The 19372-nt window shown below is 45.5% G+C and overlaps 1 protein-coding gene across 1 annotated transcript in view; it reads right to left on the bottom strand.

Moving 5' to 3' along the window:
• FBXW8 (F-box and WD repeat domain containing 8) overlaps nucleotides 1-19372 on the bottom strand; it is a 118373-nt gene that overhangs the window by 69903 nt on the left and 29098 nt on the right. Inside the window, exons 3-4 of the mRNA XM_040251629.1 lie at nucleotides 16465-16629; nucleotides 12353-12441 (exon numbers count right to left, since the gene is read on the bottom strand). Of these exons, the coding sequence (XP_040107563.1) occupies nucleotides 12353-12441; nucleotides 16465-16629 (254 nt within the window). The remainder of the gene's footprint in view (nucleotides 1-12352; nucleotides 12442-16464; nucleotides 16630-19372) is intronic.

The raw sequence follows: 19372 nt of genomic DNA on the forward strand, positions 1-19372 counted from the left end.
CGCCAGCGGAGGAAGACCCACTGCTGCCACACCGCTTACACGAGTCACCCCAACAGGAGAGAACGGCAACTCGGTAGCAGAAAGGCTGAGAACACGCTCCCTGTTCTCGTGGCACAATGGTGACAATTTCACAGGAGAATACTGTAATTAAAACAGTGGAGAGCAAGATCTCCTTGCCTTCCTTTTTGACTATTATACCCCTTCTGCTACCTTAAGTCCTCCCAGTAAAGGGATCACTAGCAGAAACGTGCAGAAGGCACACTGTTTACACACATACGCACACAGGGCTAATGGTCTTACAGGCACAAGCTTTCTAATACCTCATCCATGCATCAGATCTGACTGATTAAAGTCCCTAAAGACTAATTGATTTGCTGAAACAATTAAATCTTGCCTTCAGCAGCCAGTGCTGCCTCTCATGAAAAGCTCTTGCCGAAATGCATGACGCTCCTTGGTTTCGCCCACTTAGAGCGCGGGAGCACTCACTCTCTCTCACTCCTGCCACTCCAACAAATGACTCTCTCCATCACGGCCGAGGCAGGGCCAGAACCTGGGCAGACACCAGGCCCCGGGGACAATGGAACGGCCGATGACGAGGAGGCCTTTATGCGGAGTTCCTCACAGCTGCTGCAAAGGGTCTGCTTCAACACCGCAGCACCTGTGCGGAGGCGGTCGGACACAGGGTCAGAGCCTCCGGATGAACCCACACAAACACAAAGACAGGCAGACAACGGGAAAGGTGTTTGCTCTTCCTGAGGCCAAGCCACAGTTCATTCCTTCAGGGTTTCTTTCATCTCACATTGCAAGTGAAGAAACAAAGAAGGTAACTCCGAGACTTACTTAACCACTGAAGTCTATGACGTGATGCGTCTATGAAGTAGCTGTAGATCAGTCTCTCGCATGAAGTTTCTTAATAAATTAAGGTTACTCTGATTCGGGAAAGCTTCACTTACTAAATGCAGCGGTGTTTTCCTCACACTATTAGTTGACGACAAATATACACACCATGAATTCAGAGGTCATCCTGTCACGCACCTTCGCTAGGCTGGACCACTGGGCTCTCTCCCTGTAGGATGGCGCCCAGGGAGCGGGCATGTGAAGAGGCAGGCAAGAGAGATGTGCTGTCTAAAATTGGACTGATGGGCCTCTGACCACTGACCCTCCAGCAAACAAAAATGCTCACTTCATTGTCAGTAAGCCTGGTGACATACAAGCAAAGGCAAGATATTGAAATCGCCAGGGCCAAAGCATGGCCGCTGGCTCCCAGACCCTCCAGACAGAGCTCCAGCTCATGTGACCTTAACGAGGACACCTCAACAGGAACACACACTCCACTGCACCCTAACTACCTGGCTGACTCTGACACCCTAAGGATGACTACACCGTTCCCTGGAATAAGGCCACTTGCTTAGCAACAGACACACTCAAGAGACAACATGTGTGAATTTCTAGGCTGTGTATGCTTAGATTCTTGAGGTTAAATTCTGTGTGAAAGGAACCAGCCAATTTACAAAACGCTGCTGAGAAGGATGGCAACATCATTCAGAAATAGAAGTGACAGACAGACAGAGGGGACTCGGGAGCTTTGAGAGAAAGAACTACACAAACCAGGAAAATGTATTTCCTTTCTGTCCATCTCTGTCATTCTGCTTCTTGTGACCTGCATATGCGACCACACCAGTCATCTTCAAGGCCTTTGTGGTGCCCCCAAGGGGATAAGAGGGCAGCATTTGGGGGGCTTGAAACCCACCATTTGCAAGTTCCCTTTACACAAGGAGTTCCAAGGTAAAGCAACGGCAACCGAATCCAAACCTAAAACCTGCTGCACCCCACAACCGTGAGCCATGAAACAGTCTGCCTCTCTCTTTTGGGGGAAGAGAGACAGAGGGCAGAGGCCACAGAGGAGCATCCATTAATATCGGGGAGACTCCTGACTGCCTTTTCTTCCAAGAAATTGTCCCCTTCATGCTGCAACCACTCACCTAAAATTAAACACATGATCGCCTCAAAAAGCCCTGGCCCATGACCAAACTGGCCTGTTGCAAGTTCTTAATTTTGTCAGAGACAGAGCTCGTCCCAGGTCACCAGTGCAAAACTGGGGGGGCTCCTCAACGCCCCTCTGCCATCACGCACACATCACCACACTACTTACTACACGTGCGGTCCACACCTTTCCTGGTCTCCTCACTCCCAGGCTGTCTCTGGACCTGGCCCACGCCTCACCCCTCAGCCGCCCCACAACAGCCTCCCCACTCCCAAGCCTCGCTCACCTTCGGCCGCCCTGCACCAGCCAAGTCCTCAGAAATGCTTAACTACGTGGCTCTCTCTCCCCTTCTCCCTCCACCCTCCACACCAGACCACGGGTACTACCATCTTCCAGGATAGCAGCGTGGACTCTCCTCTGGAGGCAGCTGTGTGTGCAGTCATCTGACTGTTCACCTCCCCTATGAACCCATGAGCTTCTAAGGCCAGGGGCTGGGTCCTGCCCCCTGCTGTTGATCCAGTGATCAGAACAGCTGAACTAAAATAGCACTCGACACCTAGGGAGCTCTTTGTAAATCCTGAGGCCTTAACAACACACTGAATGAAGCTTTAACTGTCAGCCAGGCACTGAGACCCTCCACAAACTTGCCTTGCTCCTCCCCCAGCCTCGTTTTCCCCTCTTCCTTAGTGGGAGCCAGTCTCCAGCCAGGACGGTCGGCCACTGCCTTCCACAGCACGGTGCCTCTGCACCTCGGCTCCTGACTACCGCCTTTGTGGGGCCCCTTCCCTCCTCATGACCCAGCCAGGTAGGCCAACCTTGGCCACACATTAGAATCCCCTGGGATGCGCTTAAACTCCCAAAACTAAGGGCGCACCAGATCAATGAAATCTCATCCTCTGGGGGTGGGACCAGACAACGCTGTTCCCAATGAGCTACCCAGTTTGAGAACCACCCACCTCACTCAAGCCTGAGCTGTGCTGTGCTTAGTCGCTGTCGTGTCCGACTCGTTTCAGCCCCACGGCTGCAGCCCTCCAGAATCTGTCCATGGGGTTCTCCAGGCAAGAATACTGGTGTGGGTTGCCATTTCCTTCTCCAGGGAATCTTCCCAAACCAGGGATTGAACCCAGTCTCCTGCGTTGCAGGAGGATTCTTTATCAGCTGAGCTACCAGGGAAGCCCTCACTCAAGCCTAATAACGTCTAAAGGTCTAGCCCAGGCCACCCTTCTCCATGACTCCTCTCTGCCTCCACTACTGTGCCCCTGAATCTGAAGAAATGCTGTTCCCTGCTGCATCCCATGCGTCCTCAACTTGACCGCGAAGGCCCTATCACAGTGCCACAGCCTCCACCACAGCACCTTACACACAGCTGAGAGAAGAGGGTCCCCAGGTAACAGCCTGACTGGTTTGAGTGGCACCGCCTTCTCTCTGCTGTCCCACTTCCAGTGCTAGTGGTCAGTGAAACACCCAGAACACACACATCGAGATGCATGAGACTTCTTCCATTTACTTCCAGACTGATTAAAACCTCTCTACAAAACACAGAACAAATTACATTATTTCAGTAAATATAAAACTTTCTATAGATATCCATTTAAGTCAACTCCATTCTTTATGGCCTAAGAGCATGATAACAGCATAAATGTTTTGCTGCAAAAAGACTCACGAGGCAAATGCAAAAGACTCCGTGCTCCTTTAAGATGGGAACGGAGAATAAATGCCCTGCTTCAGCAGGTACTACGTGCTGACTCAGCGACAGGCTCTCGAGTGTGCCACATGAAAGCAACCACAGCAGGGGCGCTCGGACACCACGATCATGAACTCGTGCTACAGAAGCGGATGTCTTCCTGAGGAAGAGACACTGGCTGGGGCAGAGGGGCCTGGACAGACTCTCGGTGCCGTTTCAAAGTGCTTCCCAACACTGGCCAGGAGAAGCAAGGACAGAGCTGGAAGGGGCGAGGGCTGATTTTTCTCCAGAGCTCCAGATGTCTTTACGGCTGCCTAATGACAATTACACTCAACCAATTAAGACACCACTATGACAGTTACATTGTCAGGGAGCCTCTGGACCCCAATGTTGATGGTTCTCTAATTAGTGCCTGTGCAAAGTACAATGGCAACTAATGTATTAGCTGATGTAAGAACACTAACGAAACACTAAGGAAGAAAGAAGCCTTTTCCAAACGAAGAAGGCTGCCCCAGCCCACAGCACGCATCAGTGAAGCTGTATGCTTTTCCCAGTCTTTCTCCTGCTTGGCAAGGTTGAGTTTACCTCCAAATAAACAGGTCAGAGACCACAGCTGATTTTTTTTTTTGTTGAAAGAATGGGAAGAGAGCCTCTTTCAAGCTCGGCACGCCAGAGCAATTGCCAATTTCAAATTATTTACCACCGAAGAGCTTTCATTAACTAGTACATTTCCAATAAGCAGACTACTTATTTGGACCAAGAGACCTGAAGAAAAACAGAGAAACGTACAGCTAAAAACCACCTTTAACCTTTTTTCCCATCTAAGTAGCCAAGCGGGGGAGGGGATGGTTCCATTTTGCTTCCAGGTGCCAGTGCTAATTTGCTGAAAACAATTTTTTCAAGGTTCTTCATCACAACTAGGGGCATTGTTTTCATTTAAGAATCTGGGCATAAGGTTAAGTGACTCAGCCAAGGTCACAAGAAACATTTTAGTGGCACAGCTGGGATCAACCTGGGTCCCCAGGCTTTTCTCTAACCGCTGCCTTAGCCAACAAGTCACTGCCTTCTCCAATGACAGTGTCTTGGAAACAAATATGGCTTTTAAGAACCATTCTCATTTGAGTGCAATACAGGGAATTTATCCTTTTCAGTACTCTTAACTCAGGCTTGCAGGACACTGCCCCTGACCCTAACTCATCAGTTCTACCACTATAGCTCAACTGGAAGTCAAGAAGCCAACGATGAAAAAGCTCCATGTGTTGGCAAGGGGTGTGGGACTGGGCAGATGCAAAGGTGCCTCCCACACGTGGAACGGTTAAACTTCACCCTCGGGATTTCCTGGGCAGTCCAGTGGTTGAGACTAAGTTTTGCAATACGTGGGGTGTGGGTTCAATTCCTGGTTGGAGGACTGAGATCCCACATGCCTCCTCACAGCCAAAAAAAACCAAACCATAAAACAGGAGCTATACTGTTACAAATTCATAAAAACTTTAAAACTGGTCCACATAAGGAACAAAAAAAAAAGTCTTAAAAAAACTTCACCCTCTACAGGACCATGCTCAAAGTAAGTCACAGATTCCTTCTGATCAAGTGCTCATGGAAGCCAAAAGGAGCCTAGATATGGGGGCCTCAGGCCAGGAAAGCAAATGGTTTCATCTGTGTGTCAGATCCAATAAATCAGTAGTGGCTGCCTACGGCCCTGCACTGAGGATTCTGAAGCTGTACTGCGCCCAGCTCCCTATAATGGACTTCCCAAGTCCATTGCTGGTTTGGGAGTGAGCAGGGGCAGTGTGTGTGTAAGTCATGAGCACCCTTCCTCCACGCAACACTGGACAACAACTCGCTGTCCCTTCCAGACTCAGCTGAGGAGTCAATTCTCAGGAGAAACCTGCCTGGCTCGGAGCCTACCCTGGTGCCTCTCCCGTGTGTCAGGGCGTCTGCTCTACCCTTACCCTGCCTCTCTCTCACTGGCCTGTGACCACCAGTGACTGTATCGCTTCAGCCTGTGAGCAAGGGAGGTGTACCCCTCCCCCGAGCAAGGAATGAGTCTGTAGTGTTCCTCTGTGCTTAGTACATGCTCACAAATCTGACTTAAACTTAGCAGATGAAAGTGGTTTAAAGACTACAACGCAATTAGGCCGAGGCCCCTACAAGTGCAGTGCTCACATTTCAAAAAATGTTTATGCCCTTAACATGCAGAGGTTTTAGGAGCTAGTCACATACTCCATACTTTCTTCAGTAATACCAAAGATTACAAATCAATGAAAGCAAGAGTATTTACTGTTTTCTATGAAACACAACTGTGTTGTTATTATGCAATTAACAAAATGAACTCAATCCCACAGTGCAGTCTTTCTGTGGAAATGCACTGCTGCAAACACCAAGTGCAGCTTAAGATGCATCAATTGAGAAATAATGAACATCTTAATGGACCTTATGAGATCCATGCACTACACACTTAAGACTGTTTTCCATACATCTTGGTTAATCACAATCAATAGAGTCAGAGTCAGTGATGATTATGCAGAGTTACTGTAGCCATGGCCCTTCCCATTATTCCTTGGAGAACCTGAGATGGATAAATGCAGCCATGAGTTCACCAGTATTTATTAAGGATATTCTAGAGCTCCTTCATTAAGGCTATAATAAATGTGAAGCTCTCCTCTGGTCTCTTATCAATATCTTACCTCAGACTTATTTACCAGAAGAGCATGTACACCTCACAGCAGAAAATAAATAAATAAAAAGTATTTTTAAGAAGAGGTCCCTAACGGGTAATGATTGGATTCCTTATGGGAAATAGTTCAACATCATAATAAGCAGCAGCACAAAATCTATATAACACAAGGTTGAAAGGAAAACTGTCAAGAGAAAGAGTTTGTTTCTTTAAAAGGGGGAAAGATAAAGCAAGTCCTTAGTAAGTGTAAATACAGGGTGACATTTATCTAAGGCAATTTTTATCACCAATCTGTATTTACAAGGCATCTGCTATCATCTCAAGAGCCTCAAAGTAATCCTAGGTATTATATTATCTAGTTTTATACATTCACACGAAGCTAGCTGAATATCAAAAACACCACCTTGAGGTCTTCAGCTCCTGAACAGAAGTGTTTTAGAATTCAGGGCAAATACACACTACTTCAGATCAAAGCCATATTTTGGCATGGTTTGTGGTCAATACTAAGGGACATTTTTAATTCTTGGGAGAAGTGGTGGGAAAATGGCTAAAAGCAAGACATTTCAAGATTACCTTGGACACATGCCTGCATCTGAAGTATTATTTTCCAACAGTTCTTAGCTATAAACAATGATAACATTCCAAGAAAAGTGCCAATAGGCAAAGTGAACCCAGAGATTCAGACACCCAGTTTAACATATATAGGCTGGAAGCTCAAAATGTTGCTTCATGTCTACAGGAGACTGGCAACCCTCTCAACTATCCAGGTCGTGTGGACAGAGTTTTAGTCATAATAAAAGCCAGAACAACAGCTAGAGGTCACTTTGGCTGCTAGAGACATGTAGGCAGTTTTGCTCTCTTAGTTGCCTCAGAGGGAATGGAGATGGGGAAAATCAATGTAGACCAAACGGGACAACAGAGAACTTCTTAGTAAAAGATGACAGCTAACACCTGGTGACACTCAATGATAGAGATTTCCCGCCAACCATACTTGGGGGTTGAGAGAAACACGAATACACAGTCACGATTCCTTTCAGTACAGACAGAAAGCATACCCTAAAAAGGCAGATCACCATGGAAGAAAACGGAAGAGGGGTGGGAGGAGCACTTAGGAGTATTGAGAAAAACCTTGACACAGAAAGGGGACTTGATACTCTTTAAATCCAAAGAGGGGGAACATGGTCCTCTAATGTGAACAGAAAAGTGTGCTTTCCTATGCAAACTAAAACGCTTCAGACTTATGAATCTTAAGTAACAGTGAGGAGGGAGTTTATTGTAAAACACACCACGGTATACTCCTGGGCATCTGATAAAAGCTTCTGGTGAGCTAATAGCTTAATGGCCGGCAAAAGGCCTCCAGTGAGCCCCCTGGCTGACTCTCCTCCAAGTTTTACCTGAGATGCTCTCCTTCACTAGATGGCAGTAAAGCAAACATTTCTGGCAAAGTTTACCTAGCCCTGCATCTCAGATTATAATGTGACCTTTCTCAACTCATGATGTCATCCGTTTTCAACACTCGTAACTCTCAGTGTGACTGTGGAGAAAGAGGACCCCTCTAGGTCTCACAACACAACACAGGATGGGGACGCTGTCACAGCCTCGTCCCTTCTGGTCTTTTCCCTCAATGATAAACATGTCATTTGGGAGACATTCTACAACTCTCAGAGCTGTCACCATGAAAAGAGAAAAAGAAAGAAACCACTACCACGCTTCCTAACCACTTATTATCAACCAACTGTCTAGGTAACATCGCCTTCTAAGCCCAAGGACGGCACACACTAAACCTCACCACGTTTCAGGAACGCTACCAGATCACAGAGGAAATGCAGAGGCTCAGCTCTGACAGAAAGAGAAAGGTGGCTTATGTACACAGACCGGTGGCTTCTCAGCACAAGCTGCTCTCGGGTTAGAGAAATGGGAAATCTTAGCGGGCAAAAAAAAGTCTAAGTACAGGCTGTGTTTGAATCACACACTTTGTCACAGTCGCAGGGACTTCCAACAGCAAAGAAAAAACTGTTTCTGTATCTTCTGGGATGCTGCACACACTGCCGGGTGGCCACACAACACCAGAGAGGTGTGAGGGGGGACCCGAGAAGGAGTCTGTTGAGTCAAAGGTGCAGCAAGGCGGCTCAGGGAGCACAGTGTGTCAGGGGTCTTCCTTCTGTGTGTGCCTGCCCCGAAGTCTGCTGGGTGCTGGGACTGCTGCTCTTTAGGCTCTGCGGTTACGCACTCTTCACACACAGCCCATACACACCATTGTCAGAGGAGCACAGTCAGCAAGAGCCAACTCTTGTTACTCATGGCACTGACCGAGAATGGGAAGGCACACTCAGGAGAGCGGGTCTGAGGGACGGTTTAGAGACCCCATGGGAAAAAGTTACAAGGGGAAGAACTTGAGGATTATTGAAGGCGTTTTAAGATAATTTTTTTTTTTTACTGGCCACACCATGCAGCATGTAGGATCCTAGTTCCCTGACCAGGGATCAAACCTGGCTTCCCTGCAGAACCTTAACCACTGGACTGCCAGGAAGTCCCTAAAATAATTCCTTAATCTGGAAAAGATAAAAATCCAGCGACCTAAATCCAGTAACATGCATTTGAAAACAGAAACATAAACAGCACACACCAAAACCCATAATGGGAGCTATGCTAACAAGCTGGAAATCAGGCGGCTTTCTCTTTTCCACTTTCTAATAGTTTTGCAAAGACAACATGGTCTTACTGCTGTTTTCATTTTTAACAGAAAAGAAAGGTCCATACATGTCATAAAGGAAAACAAAATGACACTATAATAATAGACAGGCCATCTGAGCATGGAGCCAGGGCTGGAGACGGCAGCGAGGGGCAGGGCTCTCACGTGCCCCCTGCAGAAGCACAGCGGGGCGGGCAGGGCACACGTATCAACCCCACTCTCTAGACCTCGGGAGCCTCCACGACCTCACGCAGGAGGAGCATTTCAGAACAGAATCTATAAAGTTCCTTCCAGGTTTCAAACTGTGTGATTCAAAGTTGAAAAGAACTAGGAAATCAGAACAGACAAAAGAAATCAGGAATTCCTCCAGTTTCTCATGTAACATATAGTATACAAGTTGGGGGAAGGGAATCTATTAAGTGTTAACACTCTTCTTCATATTAAAAAATGTATTAGTACTACAGGGAGCTTAATGAAATATTACATAACACCTCTACTTTTAAAAGATGCTTACAAATTAACTTGGAATTTACATGACTATAAAGTTTAAAAATAAAACAACAACATAAGACAAAAATGTTTCGGTGAAGCCTCAAAGCCGTGTGGTTAGCTGCCCCATGAGCTGCAGATAATCACTTCCCTGGGAGGCATGAGAAGCGGAGACGCTGGCATGGGAGGCAGAGTTAATAGGCTAGTGTGCCATGGAAGCTGTGGGAGGCAGCAAGACTCGAGCTAAGCCTTAAAAAATGGAGACGGGGTTTCTTTTGGAGGTGATGAAAATGTTCAAGAATTAGATATTGGTGGATAGTTACACAACCTTGTGAATGTAGTAAAAATCACTGATTTACACAATTAAAAGGGTGAATTTTATGGTGTGTACATTGCATCTCAAGTTTAAAAGACATGGTCAGAGGTAACTAGGACAGTATAGGGGGAGGGAACCCAAAGGTACCCTGGGAAGAGTAATGAGGAGGAAGGGAAGGGTGGAAACAGATTTCAAAGGGCTCCAAGCATCAGGAAAAGGTAAACGGAAATTATCATCCATGAGATACGAAGGGAAACAAACACTCATGGAAAAGAGGGAAAGATCAAAAGCTTTGAGAATAATGTCTGCTTCCTCTGGTGGAAAACAAGCCTCAGATGAGAGGCATCCACGTCCTGTTCATTTGACAGGGACTTGAGTGTCTCAGAGTTTATGAGCAAATAAGCATTTGATGGGTACCCTGGTTCTGTGTGAAAAGAAGACTAAGGGAGAACCAAGACTGGGTTAACTCTACCTTTATGTGTAACACACATCAGTCTAAGTCTAGGCAATGCAACTCCAAACCAGGAACACCTACATAGAGGACTGAAAAACTGAGAAGAAGCTGGGAAAAGATTCTGCAACAGAATCTTCAATTATATAATTAACAAGTTTAAATGCAGATATGGAACATAGGTTACCTGCAGATATATAAAACTAAGCCTCTGAACAGATTCCACTTGCATAAAAAATAGAGAAGGAAGGAAGGGAAGAAGAAAAACAGGAAAAATGCAAGAGAAGTAAATGAGAAAGAAATGGTGGGGTAGCCACTGTCTCTTTAAGAAGCTCCTTGGAGATACATAACTGCAGAAAGCCTGGTGAATACAACATTGATTGAGAATGAGGTAACCGCAAACACCGCTGTTCTCAAATGAAAAGGGATTCAAGATCTGACCCAGAAAACAAGCATCGTAACCACCAGATAAAATTTTAATGATAAACACAAGATGCTGTATATACAAGCAAGATTGAAGTATCTGAGGCTAGGCCATCAGCGTAAGGTTCTCTTAAAAAAGGGGGCTGTGAGGAGCCTCTCTGACCCACGGATCAAGTTTCATCTCATCGATCCACGAAACTCTGCCACTGCTGTGCTTTGTGCTGGCATAATCTGTGATGCTGAGCAGGCCTCAGGGAATGGAGAGGCAGGAAAAGAAGGACTGGCATCTGGACTCATGGCCAGGCTGCCTTTTTTAAGGTCCACGTCTGGATAAGAAATTCATTATTGGCTTTCGAGAGTCATCTTCCCTATTTCAATTTCTTTTATGATGTTCAGTTCAATCTTAACAGTCTGTTCTCAAAGGCCTCTAACCAGGAGACCCCTGTAAGCTAGAATGATCCCAGTCCCTCTGGGAGTTACTAAGGAATCTCAGAATTAGCAGGTGAAAAGGACCTTACCTAGCATGAGCTCTCAGGCCTACACTTGAGTGATGGGGGCAGAAGCCTAGTGCCACACTGATAACTGGATGGACAGAATTCTAGATTTCCAGTCCATTAATTTTTCTAAAAGTAACAGTTTTATGGCACTGCCAAGAAGGGCATTAACCTCGAAATCATGGCCAGGAAAACACAAGCTAAAGGAAAGTGTTGCTCCTAAGGTACAATCTGTTTAAAGCAAAATACTTTTACAAAAGTACTACGAAACCACAAAATATTAAAATAATCTCTTTGAAATTTCAATTCAAACAATACTCTTCAAGGAATGCTTCTGAAGGAGCTTTCTTTCAAAGGAAAAAGCTTTCCTATGACTACGTTGTTAAGTCCAAGGTTTCTGTTTGTCCATCTGGGGAGAAACTTCTTTCGGGCAGCTCACTTCAGAGTCAATCCAGACCCAGAAGTTTAAGTGTCCCGGTCTCTATGGCATTAGGTACACAACGTAAGACTCTAGTTCAAGACATACTGTTAATCCAAAAAGAAAATTACCGCCTTAGTATATATTAAAGAAACACATAAAAACACCTCTCTGATAAAACATGAAGAATTCATGAAAGTGGTTTTTGGAATAGAAGCCAAATTCACAGAAGCTAAAATTAAATTTCTCGGCAATGGAGACAGATACGTAATAAAACGCCTATTTCAGGACAAGTTAACTGCAAATACGATCTGTGGGGTAGAGAAGGAAGGTTACCTGTGTGGCCACAGCCCTTCCTCATAATGAAGGCTTCAGAATGAGAAATCAAGAATAGGACCTGTTTTGCCAACACTTACTATTCTTGAGTTTTTTATGTCTTCATAAAGAACAAACTGTTGGCCTTAATGAAAATCTAACATAATAACATGCCACAAGAGTCATTTAAAAGCTCAAAAGATATGAGACAAATGGATTACACTCGCTTCAGAGCCCTCGACTACTGGAGGACACAGACAAGGGCTCCGTCTTATCTCCACGTGGGCTCTGAGTGGGAAGGCACATGCTCCCAAAGGGAGAATGAGGTGGCTGAGACACAGAGCGTGGTCCGTGAAAAGTGAAAGACCTTAGGATGAAGAGTATTAAATGAAAAACTGTTTTTGCTTACCCAGCAATGACAACGCCATCGTGAGAATGCACATCACATAAAACTGCGTCGGGAATGTGTTCCAGCTCACTCACAGCGCCTTTGCGATTCTGCACGAGAAAAGGGGTGCGGTTTATACTATTCTCAGGATGGCAGGGAGACAAAGCACTTCGCTCTCATCTATATTCCACGGTGGGTTACCTACAGCATGGACTGTGTCCACAGTTAAAGAGACTCAAAAGGACACAGATGACAACCAATATGTTAAGCTACTAGCACTTCCGAGCTGCACACACTGAATGGAACTAGACTGTGAGACACTGGCCTACCCCCTCAGGGCTTACAGGACATAAACTACTTCACTCTGCAGAGGCTGCCGGTGAAGAAACACATAGAGTGTATTTAAAAAGTCCAGTTTGGCAGAGATAAAGTAGTTAATGATATTTTACCTGCTAACAGCTCTTGTAAGTGCTCTGAGAATAAAATTAAAACACATATACAACAAAATAAAAATCAGGGTGGGGGGGAAAGGAGAGAAGACTTTATTTCTCATTGAGAGGTCAGAGGTTCATGGAAATTGTTTATAAAGGAAACCCTAAAACCCTTAACACAGTAGCTCCTGAGGTAGGTGAAGAGAGGCAAAAGGAAGATATATTTTCCAGTATATGCCCTTTGATGACTTTTGATTTATTTTATCATGATTATTTATTGATTCAAAATATACACAAATAACTATTTTTAAAATAAAGGGAATCTGGAGGTCTAGAAAGTATTTACATGTGGGATGTTGGGAAGGGTGGGACAGTTATGCAAGCATGCATAAAGGTATTCAAGAATATCGAGCCATCAGAAAATATGAAAACATAACTGAGTCACCTTGCTATACACCTGAAACACAACACTGTAGGTCAACAATACTACAATTAGAAAAAGAATACCAAGCCATCTCTAACTTCACCTTTGCTGTACCAGCACAAGGATCAGAAATAGTAGAAGTGCCAAGGACAGTTCTTTGCACACAAGTTTCCAATAAATGGTAGCTACTATTACTATCTACATTATTATTAGGAGAAAGATGACGACATCCATCCCATTAAAACCAATATTTATTAAGCAGCTGAACTCCAGACGCTGTGCCAGATGATCCGCTCGGTGATCACACTGAACTCGAGAAATGAGCCCAAGGCTGAGGGACACAACTGGACACATCCAGGTGGGGCTGTCCTGCTGGTGTGAGACATGGGGGGGACGGTAAAGTCATCCGTGCAAGGACCAAGGCCAAAGTGACAAGAACAGCTCTTTTGAGACCAGGCAGAGAAAACAAAGGAGAGGGTCTATGCGCTCATGGCCTCCACTAAGTTCTGTCACGTGGCTTCCTCTTCGTCCTGGGCTCCAGCCCCACACTGGTATTCTGGATTAAGAGACCTTAGCACTCCACTGTGAAACAAGTGCGTGCAAACACCAGGGAAAGGAACACCGTTTCACCCTTGCTCTAAAGTCCAGGTAAGTTTGTACATTCACAGGTCACCCTCTATGTGAAGTACTGAGAACCCTGGGGTCCCTGCTGAGCTTCCCCAGACACTGACCTAGGAGATTTCAAACCAAATCACCTTCCCAACCCATCCAGAGGATGACCAGGGATAGCACCAAACCACAGCATCTGTGTCCCAAAGTCAAGGCTAACTGAGCTGCATACACAGGCCAAGCCCTGGGGGAGGAGCGTTAGATACCACTAGACAGTCCTCTTGACTGCAGCCTGGAGAGCGCAGCTACTCTCAGCTCCACATTAGAGATGGGAAAGCAGAGGCACCCACAGGGAAGGCATCCTGCTCTCTGCTCCCTTCTGTGTTTTCATAAGGATTCCTTTCATTCCAGAATCACCACTGTTAATGCAAGAGCCATCACTTGACACTTGACCTCTGCAGACCTTATAGGTAACAGTGTGGGATGTGGGCCCAAGATGCTCCAAAGAGAAGCCTCCCTCCAGTCTGACTGCAGTTCATTCAAGCAACAACCTCTTATTGAGCACTTACCAAACACATGGCTTTGTGCTTGTTAGAGAAAAACAATAAACAGATGTTCAGTTAAACTGTATGCAATCTGTACACAGGCATGAAGTTCCAGATGCTATGAGGCAGGCCGTTAAACAGCTTCACTTCTGCCCCCTCAGCCTGGATGAGGAGGGCATACCTGCTTCCCCCTTCATTCTCTCTGGTGTATGTAGGTGTGTGCGCTCAGTTTTGTCCAACTCTTCTGCAACCCCATGGACTGTAGCCCACCAGGCTCCTCTGTCCATGGAATTCTCCTGACAAGAAGACTGGAGGGGGTTGTCATTTCCTTCTCCAGGGGATCTTTCCAACCCAGGAACTGAACCTGTGTCTCCTGCACTGGCAGGTGGAGTCTGCAGGTTACCAACTGCACCACCTGGGAAGTGTCCATTGTCTCTGGAGCAAACAAAGAACTCAGCTGCTGTGTTCTCCCTTAGGATCTGACATTTATGAACTTGAGCCATGGTACATGGAGTACCTCCAGCTCTTGTGCTCACAACTCTCCAAAGCATCCCTCCTTCCGGGACAGAACGCCCTCTTCTCCAGCGTTCCTTAAATTATGGCCCCTCCTGCCAGGGTTGGAGAAGGTAATGGCACCCCACTCCAGTACTCTTGCCTGGAAAATCCCATGGATGGAGGATCCTGGTGGGCTGCAGTCCATGGGGTCACGAAGAGTCGGATACAACTGAGTGACTTCCCTTTCACTTTTCACTTTCACGCATTGGAGAAGGCAATGGCAATGCACTCCAGTGTTCTTGCCTGGAGAATCCCAGGGATGGGGGAGCCTGGTGGGCTGCTGTCTATGGGGTCACACAGAGTCAGACATGACTGAAGCGACTTAGCAGCAGCAGCAGCAGCCAGGGTTAGACCCTTCACTTTCCTATCTCCAGCCTGTCTCAGCAGGTTTGCTCTCACTTATGTCCTTCACACAGACCGAACCAAGCAAAAGGGAAAGAAGGGGCCTCCAGCTGGTCTGGATGCACATGGTGGGGCAGCAGGACTTTTATTTAGTGGAGGTGTCCTTGTGGTCTAAGGACAGCTGTGCCAATTCTCTTTGGAAGGGTGGCTCTCAACCAGGGGTGATGCTGGGGGAAGGAGGGGAATGCTTCCTGGCCTGTACTGGGGAGAGGCTGAAGATGCCGCAGAAGCAGAAGGTCCTGCAACGCTCAGCACAGCCCTCACTAAAAAGGACCTGGCCCCAGATGGCGCCAGCGCCGGGGCTGAGAAGCGCCAAGTTAAAGGAACACTGCTCTCATTGACTTTGCTAGGAACTGTGACAGTACCCAGATCTAGAATACGGTCGCTAATCAGGTTGTGAGGTGACTGAGGACAGACGTGCACATAGGCAGTACGTCCCCATCAGTAATGATCAAAAGCTTGTTCATCTCAAAGTCTACTGGGATTGACTTTTACAGGAGGGGAACAGAGAATCCAGTTCCATCCCTTCCCTCCACCTGAATATCCAGCCACCCAGGTGGGAAGAAACGGCCACCAGGCTGGCGTCTCCTCATGCCTCAGACAGCTCCATGTAACACTGCTCGTGACAGTGATTTCTACAGAAACACTTCACTGGGTAAATGCGTAGCTGTGATCTAATATTTCTGTAGAGATTTTGAAGTGATAAATGTTATGGAAGCGAGCCAATAGGTTATGTGAGGGAAGGGAAGACAGTACTTGGAGACGCTTTCCTTCTTACATTGACCGGAAAGAGCACTTTCAGGCCCTCTTTTGCAATCAGGTGATGCTTTCTTGGTCCATCCAGGGAAGAGGGCACAGTGAAAGCGGGCTGCGTGGAGCACCACTCCAAACACCCCAACCATCAGAGGGAGGTGACTGGCACCTCAAGCTCACCTCCTCTCCTGGAGGACAAAGGACGCTCCCAAATAGGTGGCTGGAAATGAGGGCAGATACTCCAATGGTCAACAAGTCACTGTCAGCTGCAGGGACACTCACCACACCCTTCTCTCTGATTTCAGCAGTGAACCTCAGGCTGAAACTGGAAGGACTCAGGTTTCATCCCAGGCTTGGAATCCTGGGTCCCTGCAGGCAATTCCCCCGCAGGTAATGGTGCTGGCCACTGCCTACCTTCCAGTTGGTTCTCAACATGTGCTCCTTGGCTCGGCACTCTTGGAAGACAAGCTTCCAGCAAGAATAATCGGAGATGCTGCTCCCGGGAAGGTGGCCTTCCTGCTGGCACAGCCTGTACCACAGCACCTCGTCTTCCGCAATCACCTTCCACGTCTTGCTCACCTACAATAGCCCAAGTGACACAAACGTCAAGTTCTGCAATTAGAGACATCCCTTTTCATCCAAAAATCAATCAACACCTTTCTTTATCACTGCCCTGGGTTTATGGCAGTATAAAATGTCTCATTAACAAAATCCTCTGAGGTGAAAAAAATACAAGCAAATGTTTCCAGTTTTATCTTTCAAGATTTCAAAATTGCTGTACTACCAACCTAATGCCACATTTTAGACTACTTGGTTAAATTATTTTATACATACACATGTAAATACAAGATATAAACAAAAATACACAAACATGTAACAGACAAAAAATACACACTAGCATGTTAACAGATACAAAATCACACACAACTTTTCAGAACAGAATCTCTGCTTTTTACTAATAGGCACTTGTATTTCCATCTTATAGAGCTAGACATTGATGACCTCTAAAGTAAAAAGCTGTGATAAAATTAATATCCATAACCCAAACTTCTGGTCATGTGAGAAAGTCAAATTCATTTTATGCATGAAAACTCAGATTTTAAGTGTGTAAATAAAAAATATTCAACAGAAAAGGCAAGCTATTAACTAGGATGATAAGATCTGATAGAGAGAAATGAACATTATATCTGGACTGGATTTCAAATCCCAACCGTATCCAGAGGAAAGGGTCGTTTTAGCCGTTAAGAGCCTTGTCCTCCAAGCCTAACTTTGGGAAATGACGGATTTTCTTCATTATGAGATTTACTGTACAAAGTCGGGCAGGTTGTAAAGGATGGACTCCGCTGGCAAAATGAGACACTGATGCAGCAGAGCCACATGGTCTGAGGCCTGAAACACATTCTGCTTGCTGCCCCCCCAAAGGCTGAGCCTCACTTCTAATAGAGGCATGACCAGTGGTCCTCAGTAACCTGCGCTCCGTAACACTCCCTGGGGCTCCTCCAAGACATCTAATACTCGGATGAGAAGGAAGAGCCCGAGACACCGTGAGGGAGGGCACACAGTGTGTGCCTGGCAGACTCTCATTACACAAGGGTGCCTCAGTTGATGAAGTGCTGCTAGAGTTAACTTCCTAACTAGAGTGAAGATTGCTGAAAATCTGCTCCTCAAAAGAAGCAATAAGGATACTGCCAAACATTGTCAAAAATCAACTTTTCCAGAGCTCCAGAAATTAACTACAAGCTCGTAACATTCTGAGGAGCATTTATTCAAGGAAAACGGCTGACCCTTAGTAAGAACAGCAGCCTCTGTGTTGCTTTCACCTGCATTAATCCCATCCTCGTCCCCCAGCTCCTCCAACTACAGTAGCTGTACTAACCAGAGGTCTAACAACTCCCAAGGAGGCCAAATGGGTTTACAGCTCTCCAAAAGCATCATCCCCAGAAAACGGTCACTCTTTGGCCTGTCTGGCAGCTTGCTAGAAAGCTCTGTTCTCAAGGCTTGTCTTCATCCAATCTGACTTAGATCTAACTCTGTCCTATACCCAGGGCATTTGTCAGAAAAAATAAGGGACTACTGTTTAACACTGCAGCTGCCTGACATGGCGCTACCAACGTGGGCTAAAAGGAAGCTGATCGAAAGACTTAAAAGGAAAACCTGGAGAGTGGAACACCCTATTATAAATATGTTCAAAACACTAAAGGAAAGCATATCTAAAGAAATAAACATATACACACAATGCCTCAGAAAGTACAGAATATTGATAAAGAGATAGAAATTATTTTTTAAGAACCAAATAGAAGTTTTATAGTTGAAAAGTATAATAACTGAAACAAACAAAAAAATCACTAAAGTGGCTTAACAATAGATTTGAGCTAGAAGAAGAATCAGAAAATTTAAGGTCAATTAAGATTTTCCATACTGAGAAAGAAAAAGATCAAAAAACAAAAAATTAACAAAATTAACAGAGCCTCAGAGAACCATGAGACATCATCTGAGTGGACCAATATCGGCATTCTAGGCGTCCCAGATGGGAAAGGAAAGAGAAAAAGTAGAAAGGACACCTGAAGAAATTAAGGCCAAAAACTCTCCCAAATTAGAGGGAAAACATTTATCTGCATAGCAAAGAAGCTCAGCAAACACCATGAAGAATAAACTCAAAGAGACTCACACCTAGACACAGTTAAACTGTAGAAAGCTGGAGAGAGAATCTTGAAAGGATCTAGAGAAAAAAGACTCACGCACAAGGTACTCCGTACTCCTCAGAAATCATGGAACTCAGAAAGCAGTGGCATGCAGCCTATTCAAACCGCTGAAAAGAGACTGCCAATCAACAAGTCTAGAGCCAGCAAAATGATCCTTCAAAAATAAAAGGAGAAATTAAGATATCCCCAGATAAACAGAAAATAAGAAAATTCATCTGGAGCATATCTGCCCTGCAAGAAATACTAAATACAATATTTTGACTGCTAAAGGCAGTCCTTCAGGCTGAATTGAAAGGAAATATACTTTATTTTCCAAGTAAACATCACTATAAAGGTAAATATAAAAGAGTATAAATGTATGTTTACTTGCATCCCTTTTCTTCCATCTGATTTAAAAGACACAGCCTAAAACTGCTGATGGGCTTATAAAGATTGTACTATTATTGTGTACAAATTTTAAGAAAGGAGAGAGAACATAGTTATTCTGGAGCACTTTGGTTGTACAATCTGAATTAAGTTGGTATTAGTCAAAACTAGATTTTATGAGGCTCACTGTAACCCCTAGGGCAACCATTAAGAAAATAACTCCAAAATATGGTACAAGAAACAAGAGAATTAGA

The sequence above is a fragment of the Oryx dammah genome, unplaced genomic scaffold (genome assembly GCF_014754425.2).
Source record: "Oryx dammah isolate SB20612 unplaced genomic scaffold, SCBI_Odam_1.1 HiC_scaffold_12, whole genome shotgun sequence".
In the NCBI taxonomy this organism is placed as follows: domain Eukaryota; kingdom Metazoa; phylum Chordata; class Mammalia; order Artiodactyla; family Bovidae; genus Oryx; species Oryx dammah.